We start from the raw sequence: 16,013 nt of genomic DNA, 5'->3' as shown, positions 1-16,013 counted from the left end.
AAAGCTTTGTGGCTGACTTCATACCATTTATAGCGTGTGACTGTTAGATGAAGCCACCACATCTGAAAATCTAAGGTTCAGCATGTACAGTGTGAGTGATTGTCCACTCGCTGTGGGAGGTTCTTGTGGTTCTTGACTGTTGTGGTGTGATAAACATCTCGATCTTTGACCCGTCCTCCCAGAAAGCAGCTGTCATCTCTTACCATCAAAGAGCATTCTTTAAAGATGAGAAGCTCTTTCTTAAGTTATACTGCCTGAGTGAACCCGGCAGTAATAGTGTAGAGAGCTTACAAATCCAGGGATCTTCAACTTTACATATGTAGGGATGCTCTTTCACGTGATCCTGTCAGGAGTCTGTAGAAGGAATCTCTATTCACGTGAGAAAATGTGAGCTGGTGTTGTTCTAACCCATTTGAATGTTTACAGAACATGTCCTATGATGTTTGTGCAATAAAAACATAAGTTAATTAGATCTTGAGTCTACATAATCATTGAAATCTTAATGTTATAGCCATGCATTAATAGCTTTTACAATATCCAGATATCTCCTAAATGACCTGCAGGTGTATGTTTGTTTGTTGTGCTATGATTATGTTGTGCAAGCGAAATAAAGCAAGAGACAAAGATTTTTTTTCTAGGTATTTTATGAGCCATTTTAGATCAGTAGCAATTCATTTTGTTTTGTTAAAAATATACTTGATATTAAGCAAAACTCATATCAAGTGAAAATGACAATGATAATTCTGTACATACTGCTATAGATTACTTAAGGGGCAGCTATGATGAAAATCAACTGTTATAAGCTGTTTGGACAGAACTGTGTGTATGTATAGTGTGTCCATTGTCATATTGAAGTGATATAAACCCATCAAGTTTATTTTTTTAAATTTCCTGGCATTAAAATAGGATCCAAATCCCAGTGATTTTGAGGCCCCCTTGAGGTGCCCTTTAATAAAGCAGATATAGTAAATACAATTTTTCTGAATGCAAAAGGAATTTCCTGAGTGTAATTTACATGTTCATACTTGTCTTGCATTCTGTTTTTTAAGAATGATTCTTCTGAAACAAATATGGCGAATAATTTCTCTTTAAAACAGTGGTTCTCAACCAAGAGGTCTTTACAAAAATTAAACCAACATCAAAAAACCCAGCCACCACACATTCACTATGGTTTTGCTATACGAATCATAGAATAATAATGGTATTTGTAGAAAACGGTGGTTCCTACATGGTTATTACAGCTTTACTATAATAAAATCATGAAGTGGCTTCAAGATGCCTTAAATAAACTGTTTAAGAGCTTTATGAATTTTAAATCTCTTTTCTTTTATTACCAATGTGTGAACAGCTTGAAACCAAAGTAACCAAATTTACTGTAAAAACAAGAATTTCCCTGACTTCCTGAATTAAATTGACCAATTTTCATTTTATGCTTTAATTTACAAAATTTTAATTCAACTCTACAGTTTAACAAAGTGACTTTTATTGACATTTTAGTAGTTTGAGTAAAGTCCCTTTAAGGCAAGTCATTTCACTTGGCGGCCATCGTTGAAACACCTCTCGGGCAGTATGCTCTGGCATTCTGTCTGAATGGGGAAACATCAAATTCTCCAAAACTGCTTGCCAAGCTTAGGATTAAATTTCACATTAGAAATCAGCAATAAAATTAAACAACAGCAGTCTAATTAGTTTCATTTCTAAACGTCCAAATCACACACAATGTGCAGAAACTCAAGTCTGGTCCAAGCTCCTCCCCCAGAGTATAGTCAGTCTATAGCAATTGTTGATTGGCTCCTGTAATAGAAGACGGGCTTTTTTCACTATATATTGATCGATAATTGGCTCCTAGGAGGGGCTTTACTCACCATATTGACAGTTACACTTTTTCCTATTCAAAAAGAAATGAGTGACATGTCTTGTGTATTCTATAGTCTTTGGTTTGAGACAAGATATTGTTTAAGAAATAATATATAGAAAACTAAGTTTGTAAAATAACAGAAAATGTACTGGCAACTTATTACCAGGTTTTTGCTGCATAATATACAACACCAACCCAGATAATATTTACACAATTAAAAATGTTCATAAAAGTCACTTTTTCAAACTTTTAAGGGTTAAAAGTTGTTGGAAGAAAACCAAAGTCCCATAATGCAAACCAAAAGCATAAATAAGTGGAAAAATAAAATGAATCACAAAAAACAGTCAATCTACAGTTTTTTTTTACAGTGTATTAATTAGAAATGTAATGTAATAGTTTTATTTGAATAAACTTGACTATTTAATTGGCCATTGGAGTTAAAAATGTTGAGAGCCACTTCTTTAAATCTTTCCTTTTTACTAAACCCTTCAGTATTCACACAAAGAGTTTGGCGTGACACACGGAACAGTACGGCTTCCCTGCCTGCTCTTTAAACACTCCCTGACTGAGCTGTCGGAGGCAGAATGCGCACACAAAGTGTTCGGGGTGAAACTTGCGGTCCAGAGCGGCGATGCAGCGTCCCGCTATAGGCTCCCCGCACGTCCCACACAGAGTGCCCTGTCTGGAGTGATAGTGCAGAGAACACAGGGGCCGACCGTTCAGCTCCAGGAAGCAGCCGTCCGTGAAAGGCTTCAGACAGTCCTGCAGTAAGAGGGAATTAAAGATGAAGAATGTGATAGACGGAGCGGGTGAAGAATTCGGCACAATAGTACAGACTGACTGACTCCATATTCGTTATTTAAAAAGAGCAGGTCACGTGACGGTATTGCATTCCAGTGGTCAATGCCAATAATTCACTCACCGCACAGACGAAGCAGTCGGGGTGCCAGGTCCCATTGGCTGCGGACAGATAGTTCTCCTTCACTGGTTCTCCACAGCCCGAGCATTTCGGCGCAAAGAGACGGTAGAAATCCCTGGAGCAATAAGGTTTGCCATCTCTCTCCAGATAGCCTGACAGAGACAGAGCCATTGAGTATGAAAGCAGATCAGCAGATGTGGGTTTGTGAGTACCTATACCTACCTTTGTCAGGACCAAATATCCCCAGTTGTATAGCAATATCAGTAAATTTTTACCTTGTGGGGACATTTTTTGCACATCGATGGATTTTCTCTTCAGTGTTTGTACTTTCAGCAGTGAAATTTAAACCACACTGAACTGAACTAAACTGAACTTCAACTCTGAAAACTGGACACAGTTTCAATTTACTAGAACTTCTGTGTTAAGCTCCTTTGACGCAATCTACATTATAAAAGCACTACAGAAATAAAGATGAATTGAATTGAATTGAATATTTGTGGTCCCCATGAGCAAAACAGATAAATCCCACAAAATAAAGTATTTTATCATGCAAATAGTTTCCTGTGAAGGTTGGGGTTGAAGATGCAGTCTGTACAATACAAAAATCCTTACGTCTATGGGAAGTCCCCAAAATACACGCAAGGCAAGTTTATTTATATAGCACATTTCATACACATCGGTAGTTCAAATGGCTTTACATAAACAAGAATAAAAGAAACATTAAATACAAGTATAGGGGTGCTTTCACACCTGTAGATTGATTCTTTTGTTCCGAAACAGGAATTAAAATTGTAACAATGTTGCACTTTCTTCTTTCACACAGCAAAGTTTCTAAATGAACCAAAATAGCTTAAACAAGTAATGTGCGAGTAAACTCATCACATTGGTCAGAGTTTCCAGCCTGATCTCACGAGAAAACGTAAGTATTTTACGTTTTGACAGTTTAGTGGCTAATTCGTATGAATTTGTACGAGTTCAGTCATACGAAATTGTACATTTTAAAAAGGAGGCGTGGCACCTAACCCCACCCCTAAACCCAACCGTCATTGGCGGATGAGCAAATCGTACTAAATTGTACGAATTAGATCGTACCAATTCGTATGAATTAGCCACTAAATCAAAAAGTTAGGAATTGCCGTGAGATTGTGTTGGAGTTTCAGGGTTTATTCAGTCCAGCTCAGCTGTCATGCATCCTTATTTTAATTTATGGCAATAAGACATTAAGCGAAAAGCTGCACTTTAATTTTGAGTAGTGACACTCACAGACTTCGTCACCAAATATAAATCAGAAGTAGGATTTTTCACACATAGCCATTGACTAAAATTATGCATTATAGGCATCACATTATAGAGAGAGATAACAGATAAACCAAGCAATTCGGTCAATTTTCCTAACGGTTAAACAGCTCTCGGTAATAATTCAGCATGCTTTCGCATTCGACATGAAATGCACATTTACCGGTAAAAATGACGTCCCGCCTTACTCATAAATGTCTCTTTATATATGCCTATTACATATCCAGAATACACTGTGATATAGCCTGGTTTGTTAGTTCGTTGGACCGTTTTACTTACTCACTACAATCGATCCGCTCCAGAGTTCGTTTCAATCGAGCCGAAACCACCTCATTCAGGTGATCTCGGACCAGCACTATTGCTGGATTCACATATGCTAAATGAACCCTGCTAACTGAGGAAACGTGCCAGGTTTCAAAACAAAAGTCTAGGTGTGAAAGCTCCCTAAGAAAACTTAAACAGATTTTAAACGAAGGAAAAAGAAAAGAAAGACATAAGAGTGTGATCTGTTGAACAAAGCACAGTGCTTATTGAGGAAAGGCACAGCTAAACAGATGTGTTTAAGTTTTGATTTGAACGTGTCTAATGTTGGATCACATCTGATCATTTCTGGAAGCTGATTCCAGCAGCAGAGAGCATAGTAGCTGAAAGAGGAATTTAGTTGTACAAGTGTATGTGTGTCTTAGTTTGGTGGTGAACTGTAAGACTTTAACTGGTGAATTTGCTGGTGTCTCACCTTCAGGTCCGAATAGATCCCCACAGTGGCAGCAGAAGAAGTGTTCTGGGTGCCATGTTTGATCCATCGCTGTTAGAATGTTCTGTAATAAAAAACAGTAAATTATCTTCTTTCTTTCTTTCTTTTTACCAATTTAATTGCATTTATTTTATACATTTATTGCAGTTTTACTTGTAAAAAAAAGTGTTGCTTTTTACATTTCTCAGATCATGGAATGAAAATTTGCAAAACAGTAAGTGCATTTCTAAAAAACAATGTGTAGAAAATCCTTAGTTCATCTCTTAAAACTAAATTTCTGTGTCAGTAAGCATGTCAGTGCAATCAGAATGACAAATTCCTCTGTCATTGTGTGTGGATAAGATAAATTACTTAGCCATGTTGTCAGTATAAATGTACTCTGGAGGGGTGTTCTAATGTAAACTATGACAACTTTCTTTACTGTTTGTACTATAATTTGTTGACTGATCATGTCACTGTAGACAATCTCCTTTGAGATGCACCTTCAATAGAAAAAGTCTAGATTCACCTGGGAGAAATTTACCAACTGTTGACAGATTTAGAAAAAAAGTCTAATAGAAATGTATAGAGAAATGCATTATGACAAAATATTATGACAACTTGTTCAGCCATTTTGTATGTAAAGACTAATGTCTTAAGCAAACGATTAAATGTTGTGTGGGGTGAGACTATTCATCAGAGACCAAAATAATAGATTTAGATCAACATGACATAAGCAACTGATAATGCAGGAAACTTTAATGCAGGAAGAGAAGTGCACATAATCTTTTGCCTGGATGTACAAAAGCATTTGCAACTTGTTCAAAGGAATGAGAAACTGCTTTTCTGATGTGCACAAATGACACCATGATGTGAAGATTGAACAGAGAGTTTTGAGAATTTCAGTTCTGATCTGAGAAGTGGACCAACATGACTAAGAGAAACTGTAATTACATTTATTTCATTCAGTGAATTGACAATTCACATTAACTGTAAATATGACTCCAATTTTTTTAATATATTGATACACTGTAAAAATGACAATTAAAATATGAATATAATAAACTTTTTAAGAGGAAGAGCAAAACACTAAACAAACAGGTCATTTTCAACTCTAACAATTATAAAATAAGCCAATAATCTTTTAAAACGTTGGAGTCAAGTTTTGGGCCAATAGAAATATATATATATTAACTCAAGTTATATTTTTAAAGAGAGACATTGTTGAAAATAAAAAAGGAGATATCCACAGAGTTATTAAAAAAAAACAAATGGTGGAAAATTGCATTCGATACACTGAATTAATAGTCTAGTCAGAAAGAAGCAGATTTTCCACTATTGGGTCGAATGGTTCTAAGGGTACATTAGACACTAGACATTAGACTTGCGTCAGTCATTGCCTCACGCATTTGTGTTACATTTCAAATAGCTCCACCATGGAAAATGAAACCGTTAGGAAAAGGCAACTAATTTGTGAAGTAGAAAAGCAGCTATCGAGAATGCACAAGTTTTATTGAACCAAAACAAATTAGGGCTGCACAATATATCGTTTCAGCATCAGTAGCGCAATGTGATCATTCATAATAGTCACATCGCAGGATATAATGTTGAGTTTGTATTATAATTCATCATTTGCTTGTGTTTTTGATGCCTGTGATTGTATAATGGATTCAGGCATAAGAAATTGTACCATTTTTGATCTTAACTATGATTCACTTTTTTTTAATTATTTGTATTTTTATCGTTCAGTTACTATACTTGAATACTGTTAGACTCAGGAAATGATAAACACTTTATTTCAATTGTATCTTTTTCTTGATTGCATTTACAAATTTTTATGTGTGAAAATACTCACAACACGTGTAAATAAAGAAATGTACTGCAAATAGCAAAACCACAAGACCACAACAAAAATAAGTCGGGGACCCCAAAAAGTTTACATTGTTATTAGATTTTATGAAGATGCACTTCCACTGCAGAATCATCCCAATTGATCTTCCGTAACATATATATTCTTTTCAAATAGAGATATTAAGTCATCTGATGAAATTGCATTAATATTGCAATATATCACAAAGTTTTTCCAATGCCGTGCAGCCATAAAACAAATGTTACACATTTTTAATTAACATGCCTGAGGGGTAACTTACGTGAGTAATAGGGCCCTTGCAGTAAGCACAGCGAGGAGAGAAGAGTTTCTGATAGTCTTTCTCACAGTACGGCTTGCCGTCTCGCTCAAAGAAACCACATGTGCCCAGTTCTTCCCTGCACGAAGAGCACACAAAGTGTTCTTGGTGCCACACCTGACCCAGAGCTGTGATCATCTGCACAAACACAACAGCACATTACACACGTATAACCACAAAATGTAGAGAAACAACAAGACAGCATACCTTCCCAGCTATACACTTGCCACAAGAAGCACAATGGCCTTTGGCAGCGGTGCGAACCCCCATTTTCTCCATATCAGAGCTGAGCGAGCCTAGCAGATCATCTATAGCATCCACGCCCTTGGAGAGTTTCTCTGACAGAGGAGGATGCTGAGGTTTCCTGTCCTCTTCCTGTCTTCCACAACCACTTTCTCCAGTTTCCTCTGTTGTTTTGGCCTTTATTGACTTGCGAGCCAGTGGAGGTGGGTTTGATGAGGGAACTGGCTCTGAAACCTACAAAATGAAGTGTCAGAGGTTGTTGTTTTTTGGGTTTTTTTTGTTTTAAAGCATATATATTTTGAAAAGCATAGTATTCTTAAGAAATCTGTGCCTGAAAAATATGCTTAGAATATGAAGCAGTTACACTAGTTGAGAATTTGAAGGTTGCTCTGCGCTTGCTATGGTGTTTTGTGTTAGCTAGGAGGTTGTTCAAGTTACTATATGCCATAGATATATACACTAGATATCGCATACAGACCCTGAGCATGCGTCAATAGCACTGCCACATTTGTATAGTGCATAGATGTTTACATTAGATGTTGCCTACCCTGTTGTTTTCTATTGGAAGGAATGCATCAATAAAGCCTCCATTTTAGTACAGGGTAGCGGTCCTTTGAATGTGGGAACCAGGTGCATTGTAGGACTGGCCATCCAGAGCCAGAGATATATACACATATACATATACAGTTGAAGTCAGAATTATTAGCCCCTTCGTATTATTAGCCCCCCTGTTTATTTTTTTCCCTATTTTCTGTTTAACAGAGAAAAGATTTTTTTCAACACATTTCTAAACATAATAGTTTTAATAACTCATTTCTAATAACTGATTTATTTTATCTTTGCCATGATGACAGTAAATAATATTTGACTAGTTATTTTTCAAGACACTTCTATACAGCTTAAAGTGACATTTAAAGGCTTAACTAGGTTAATTAGGTTAACTAGGCAGGTTAGGGTAATTAGGCAAGTTATTGTATAATGATGGTTTGCTCTGTAAACTATCTGAAAAAATATAGCTTAAATGGGCTAATTGACCTTAAAATGGTGTTTAAAAAATTTAAAACTGCTTTTATTATAGTCGAAATAAAATAAATTAGACTTTCTTTCCTGCTTTCACTTATCATTCTAACAGAGGGAATGATTCCTTTGTGAATGAATCTCCATTATGAATTACTCGTTCACTTAGCCCGACAATAACTCAAGTTTCTGGCACCGCAGCGTCTTGTTGTCATATTTAATTTCTGTTGTTTGCTTATTTTATTCAACAAAACTAGCAAAAGCCTAGTATTTAGTGTGAGTTGGTGCTACTTTGTCTTATAGTCAGTGCAGTAAGTGACTGTATTATCATCAGTAACGTTACTTGTTGAGCACAAAAGTTCGTAACATACAAAAACATAAAAAACGAAATCTTACCTTTGAAATGTTCTGCCTTTATGCTTTGTTTTCTTTATTTGCTCGTTACTACACCCAAACACAGCGCTAATGTCCAGCATCTTCATTTTGGCTTTAGTCTTGACTAGTGCAGTTAAATGATATGACATCCTGGGAGCACTGTACAAATATGGCGGCGCTATTGACGCATGCTCAGGGTCCGTATGCGATATATATATATATATATATATATATATATATATATATATATATATATATATATGTATGTGTACAGTGCTCCCAGGACAAAAGTCATTCAACCAGCTAACGGCTAGGTCTTGAAATAACTTAAAAGGGTGCCTGATAATAACAGTGCCTGCATCTCAATGTGCATACTGTCCACCCTAAATTATTGAAAATTACAAATGTCATACCATTTAGATTTTAAAGGTGAATATGCACATTTAGACACAGGGACATCGATGGTTCACATGACATGACTTGTTCATAACGGAGATTCATTCACAAACTAATCGTTCCCTCCGTTAGAATGAGAAGTGAAAGCAAGAGAGGGGGTGTGTTTCAGGACACAGATTAGATCAAATTCAACAGGGAGGGAGATAATACATTTCCATGCACACAAACACATGCTCTTTAATGCCCGCGCGATCACTTATCCATCGATGTAGAAAAGTGATGCAAAATTATAATTTTCATAATTTTAAAAAAATGTGCATACTGACCACTGGAAAAACTCCTTATCATAGATATATATATATATATATATATTATTATATATATATATATATATATATATATATATATAATATATATATATATATATATATCTGGCTCCGGATGGCCAGTCCTCCACTGCACCTTGGTCCCACATTAATTTCAAAGGAGCGCTACCCTGTACTAAAATGGCGGCTCTATTGACGCATTCCTTCCAATAGACAGCAATACCATAGGCGACATCTAATGTAAATATCTATGACTATGTGCTCACTTGGGGATTCAGGGTTGTTACTAGATGGTTACTGGTGTGTGGCAGCTGCTTTTTTTGTTGCTAGAGTTCTCATGTTGGTTATGGTATAACTAGTCTAGTAAAATTTGGTTGCTACCTTACTGAAAAAAAATGCTTAAATCTGTTTTTAGATTTAAACATCTATTAGATAGATAGATAGATAGATAGATAGATAGATAGATAGATAGATAGATAGATAGATAGATAGATAGATAGATAGATAGATAGATAGATAGATAGATAGATAGATAGATAGATAGATAGATAGTGATAGATAGATGAGGATGGATGGATGGATGGATGGATGGATGGATGGATGGATGGATGGATGGATATTACATTTCAGCTTAAATTAGTTTAAAAGTATTAAACTAAAAGGAGCTTGGAAGAAATAGATAAAGAATTAAACAGATTCATTTATTTCATAGTTTGACATTTGCATTCATAATTAATCGCTAGTATAAATCATTTTATATTTTATTTGAGTGGGCATAAATCAGGATCTCTAACGTCCTTATGCTGCCCTCTTCTGGCGCTGCTCAGTATGTGCAGTAGCTGTTGACTATTGAGCACCATAAAGTGAGCATGTCAGCATGTTTCCCTTACCTCCAGATCGAGACCCATCAGATTATTCATGAGGGATTCCAGTTCTCGTGTCGCTGTCCCGGGACTCATTAGACTGGCCTCTACAGGGGCTGTAGGAACACTACAAAAACACTCCTGAACTCATTGAGTAGCTCAAACTCTAAGCACAGCATGCACTCCAAACATTACAGATGATCTTATATGAAACACACATATAATGGACAGACTATCTGAGCTCTGAAAGATGGATGTACCTGTAGGGGTTATCAAATGTCTGTCCTGGACCAGCGATGAGACCTGAGGATTCAGTCTGTAACAGGAGGAGATTGAATGCATCAGTTTGGCCCTTAGATATTTAACAGTTAGTTGTGACAAATTAGCACACTGTTTAAAACGATTAGACTTTTTACAATTATGAATTATTTTATTGGTATTTTAAATGTTACACGTTTTGGGTTATTTTGGTCTTAGGTTTTTTAGAGTACTGAAAATTATTTTTGTTATATTATTACTTATATTGATAGTTCACCCTTCACTTGTTGCAAACCTTTATTAGTTTCTTTCTTTTGTTAACCTCTAAAGAAGATAATTTGAAGAAAGTTGAAAACCTGTAACCATTGTTAGTAGGAAAATAGTTATTGGTTTTCAGCTTTCTTCAAAATATCTTCTTTTGTGTTTAACGGAAAAAAGAAACTCATAAAGGTTTAAAAGGTTTAAAATCCCTTGAAGATGAGTACATAGTGAGCAAATTTAGATTTTTTTATCTATACCTTTAAAGGGAAACTATCCCTTTAAATTGGTGTCAAAAACATTTGTAAAATGTTTATTAAAATATAAACAAATTATATACCAAAAATATATATAAATTACAGCATGGAATCCTTAAGAATTTTTGAAAGAAAATTATTAAGTAAATCAGGCTATTTGCAATAATAACATCCTTTTTAATCATTCCCATTTCCATTTCATCAATAAATTACATTTGCTTTATAAAACAGGTGGAGGCTTAAAGAGATCAATACTTTATTTGGCAAAGATGTATTAAATTGATTTAAGAGCAATAAAAGCATGTCTAATGTATTAAATGCTTTTTGTTTATTCAAGAATAAACAAAAGAGCATCTTAGTTACACAGCAAGGGCAGCGCAGAAGCCAAACCTGAGCGGCATATATTTTAAAGAATGTGTATTTAAATAAACCAGACACAGACCTGCTTTAGGCCCGTCTTAAATCAGCTGTGTAAAGATGACTTAACTTAGAAGTGAGCTCGCTCAATATCTGGTGGTATTTTGTACAAATGTAAACGCAAACTTTAATCATAAACTACACGTTGTTACTTTTTACCAATATGTACAAACCTAATGCATAAGTGCGTTAAAAGTAATATAATATGCTAGATTTACTGGCTTACTCTTTTTTTATATTAAATACACCTGACTATAACCTTGATAATATTTGAACTGCAAACATACTTTGTCCTTTATTTGTAAAAAATGATTAATTTATATTTTAAATTTCAGTTCCATCAAATGTTTAAATGTACCCAACCAAACCATATAAAATGTAATTATTGAGAACAAATTTGTTATTATTGGCATTATGCGTTCATTTTTAGAAAACAAGTAATGAAAATACTTCAAACTTGTACAAGGAAGTGATAAATAAGGTATGGCTATTAGCAGTGGGACAAAAGTAACAGTGTGACTTTCATATTAAAAGGAACTCTTGAAATTTACACCGATATACTTTTCAACTGAAAAACTCAGACAATGAAAACTGAAGGACATGTTATAGCACTAAATAACCTGTGGATTGAGCATTACTGTGACACATGAAAAGGTTACTTTTAATTAAAAAATTTTTTAAAAGCAGTAATCCAGCAATCCAGAACTTACACAGTGATAAAATCCCTAAATATTTGTCGGCTCCATCAAGTGTTGCATGTTAAATGTTGGGAAAAAAAGTGGTTTGGACTTTTGGAAAATTGGAAAATTGATTTGTTACTTTTGTCCCATGCATGTTACTTATTGAAAATTACTAATTGAGAATTGACATTTTAGAATAGTTTTGCTCTTATTTTAATCAAATTCATTCAGCAGAGGAGACACATTTTTTCTTCAAATTGTTCAAAAAGTTGACGTTAAAGTCATTAGCCCTCCTGTGAATTTTGTTTTCTTTTTCAAATAATCCCCAAATTAAGTTTTAAGAGTTCACACTTAGTTGATGATTTATCATAAGCTTGTTTGGCATGCTGTCCCGGGAGAGAGCCCTGAGCTCCCTCCAGTTCAGGTAGATCTCAAAAACTCCCGACTGGATAAGGTGAACTACATTGAGATGGAAAGATACTGATGCTGGGAACTAGACAAAGTGCCCACTTGGCTTAGTCTCTTCCGTATGACGCATATCTTTGGATGGTGGGAGGAAACCAGGGAAACCGGGGGAAACCCATGCGAACACTGTAAAACATGCAAACTCTGCACAGAAACACCAACCGGCTCAGCGAGGACCAGAACCGGTGGTGTTCTTGCTTTGGGGCAACAGTGCTAACTACTGGGCCGCCGTGCTGCCCGATCTTTGAGAAAAAGGAGGAGAAGAGGGTTTCTTTCAGACAAAGATAACTGTGGGATGAAGACTGTGGTTATAACTTAGGAATCAAATGATTGAAGAATCTTGATTAGCTAAAATGGGACCGGCTGTGGTAAATCATAAGCACGTGATCCTCTCGACATTAGTTTATAAATGAACATCACTTAATAGAGCATGGAATTTTTTTCACAGTATTTCATATATTTTTATATTTAAAACAATATTCCCAATATTATTAGCCCCCTTTAGCAACATATTTTTTGATTGTCTACAGAACAAACCACTGTCATACAATGACTTGCCTAATTAACCCTACTTACCTTACCTAACCCAGTTAAGCCTTTAAATGTCACTTTAAGGTCTTGAAATGTGTAGTAAAATATTATGTACTGTCATCATGACAAAGATAAAAGAAATCAGATATTGAAAGTATTATGTTTAGAAATGTTAAACAGAAAATAAGGGGGCTAATATATCTGGAGGGCTAATTCTGACTTCAACTCTCTCTCTCTATATATAGCAGTATATGCTTCTGCATGAAATGTGTTTGCTGTACTTGTTGGAGCATAGTTGTGTTGTTGTTTTTCAGGGTTTTGGCTGGAAGGAGTGCAGGAGGGTCTGAAGCCTCGCTGGAGTTATGAGCCAGCTGCTCTAAAAGCATATCTGCAATATCAAGAAAAATGTCAAAAATCAGTGATCCTCGCAAACTTTTCCACACTCACTGACCTAAAAGATCACACTAAAACAATTATGACTACATTTGCTGGTAGGTGATTCACTAAAGGTAAAGCCACTGTGCATATGTTAGCAATCTGTCACTTCCTGAGGAAGTGGGAAGACATGTCACTGTTATTGCAACAGATGCAGATCATGAAAAACATGAACATTACACTTTTGCCTCATTTCTCTGCTAACCTAGAAAGAGTCACTCAATATAGTCATGGGTTGACTCACTTCTGTGTAATAATACAAAGAATATTAGGCACTCTTAAACACTTTCACAAGAGCATCATTTTATTGTTAATAACAAGACTTCAAGTCATTTGTTATGTGGGTTTTTACTTCTTACATGGAAGACAACTTGATAACTTTGACAAGATGACAAAACTGTTACAAAGATGAAACTATTCAATGGTCCTTAGAAAAAAAGATACAATGCATTTATAGATTTCTAAATGGATGAATTGGGAAAATTGTGTTGAATGAATGGGGTATTACTGCAAACATGAAATGATCATAGTTATGATCAAATGTTTTTATTTTAGCTACATTTTAAAAAATATCTGTTAATTAACAGGTTCCAAATTTTGTGATTTACAAGTGTTTTCTGTTTATTTACTCTTGTGAATCGCATTATGGGATGTTGATCTCTGTTCTGTCCATTTTACATGTAAAAAATTCAGCTCTACAGTTTAACAAAGTGACTTTTATTGACATGAACAAAGTACATATAACATTCACACACACTGTAAAACCCTAAAAGCTAAGGTAACTCAGACCATTTGAGGAAACCGATTGCAACAAACCATTTAAGTTCAAATCTAATCCTAATGAGTACTGTGAACTTAATCCATTTGAGTAAATGAAGCAATTTGAGCACAGTAAAACCCAATAAATGAAGAGAACTCAAACCAACTGAGTACTGTAAAACCCAATAAGTTAAGGCAACTCAAACCGGTTGAGGAAACAAACCATTTGAGTTAAAAAAAAACTAATCTATATGAGTACTGTGAACTTACTCCATTTAAGTTGTAGTAATGAGGTATTTAATTAACTCATTACCTTCAACACTGAACTCAAAACTCTTTTCAAGCGAGTAGAATTAACTTTCAGTGAATTTTGAGTTAATTATACTCATTTCTTTTGATAAAGTTGACTGCTGGATTTTACAGTGTAGTAGTTTGAAATAATATAATGTAAGAAATAATCTATGGAGATGTAAGTCTGTAAAATAACAGAAAATGTACTGGCAGCTTGTTATCAGGTTTTTGTACTATAATTTACACCACCAACCTAAACAATATATCATTTTAAACAGCTAAAAAAGTCAATAAAAGTCACTTTTTCAAACTTTTAAACATCAAAAGCTTTTGGAGGAAAGGTCAAGATCCCATAATGCAATTCAAAGCATAAATAAGTGGAGAAAAAAAATCATGAATCACAAAGTACTGAAAACTGTTCATTTACAGGTTTGTTTTTACAGTGTATGTAAATTTAATCATGTTTCATCTTCCTTTTTAAGTTATATGAGATTTTACGTGATGTTTCAAGTTGTTTAAGGAAAAGATTAAATCACTTATAGGGCTAGTTTGATTTAGCTTATAGTAATCAATAATAAAAGGAAAACACTCCTGACTCTTAACCACATGCAGTTTCTATCATCTACTACAATATCATACATCTCTGAATAATACTCTTTAAAAAGTCTAGATTAGTTAGTTTAATTAAATAAGCAGAAGGATGAATTCTTTTCAAACATGTTGGTAGTTTAACAGGTCAGAACAAGCATGAACAACTAACAAAACAAAAATAATCACTTATTGAAATTACAGCTCTCTGTATTAAAAGTTAAATAAACTTTTGAAATGTTTTATTTTTAGCATTTAAATTTAGGCATTATTTTGACTAAATATGAATATCTGATATGTGAAACATGCTCTTTACTAAGCAACACAATTTAATATGACCGTCTATTTTTGACATGCCCTTTTAGGCACTGGTGTTAAATGAGGCGACGGTTGATCAACTCACCGAGTTCATCCATGGTGGTTGGGGTGTGAGATGAGTGTTGTGCGTGTTCTTAGTGAGTGTGTGTGTGGTGAACTGATCTGATACATGCAGCTGTGGGTTGAGCCCAATCTCACATGTGAAACTGATGCTGCTTCCTTTTTGTGCTCTCACTGTTCCACTCCTTTTCTTGTGTTTTTCACCCTGCTGCGTTATATTTTTTTGATAAAAGCCTCTCTGAATGTTTTGAGGGCTTTTGAAGTCCACATTAAAGATGTCAACTGAGTTGTTCATCCATTTATAGATTAATTTTCATTTTATTGTTATTACTGTATAGATTATTTCAACGTGGTAATGTCATTGGCCCTTGAACATTTCCTGCTTATTCTCATACTATATCATAACTTTAACAATAGACAATTCAATCATATTTTCACTTTAAAACAGCTATCATAAGATTATTTATCAATATGTGGAGCTTTT

At 34.9% G+C, this 16,013-nt stretch overlaps 1 protein-coding gene across 1 annotated transcript; it reads right to left on the bottom strand.

Annotated features, from left to right (window-relative positions):
- Positions 1-2,213: 2,213 nt before the first annotated feature.
- On the bottom strand, positions 2,214-15,567 carry LOC130233640 (leupaxin-like). The gene is made up of 9 exons (XM_056463781.1): positions 15,555-15,567; positions 13,360-13,466; positions 10,473-10,528; positions 10,240-10,339; positions 7,200-7,469; positions 6,957-7,130; positions 4,810-4,891; positions 2,781-2,929; positions 2,214-2,620 (listed from the first exon to the last, which is right to left on the bottom strand). Exons 1-9 carry the CDS (start codon positions 15,565-15,567, stop codon positions 2,354-2,356), a joined length of 1,218 nt encoding a protein of 405 aa, XP_056319756.1. The 3' UTR covers positions 2,214-2,353.
- Positions 15,568-16,013: the final 446 nt, after the last annotated feature.

The sequence above is a fragment of the Danio aesculapii genome, chromosome 8 (genome assembly GCF_903798145.1).
Source record: "Danio aesculapii chromosome 8, fDanAes4.1, whole genome shotgun sequence".
Classification (NCBI taxonomy): Eukaryota; Metazoa; Chordata; class Actinopteri; order Cypriniformes; family Danionidae; genus Danio; species Danio aesculapii.
This window is presented reverse-complemented; position numbering and strand designations above follow the sequence as displayed.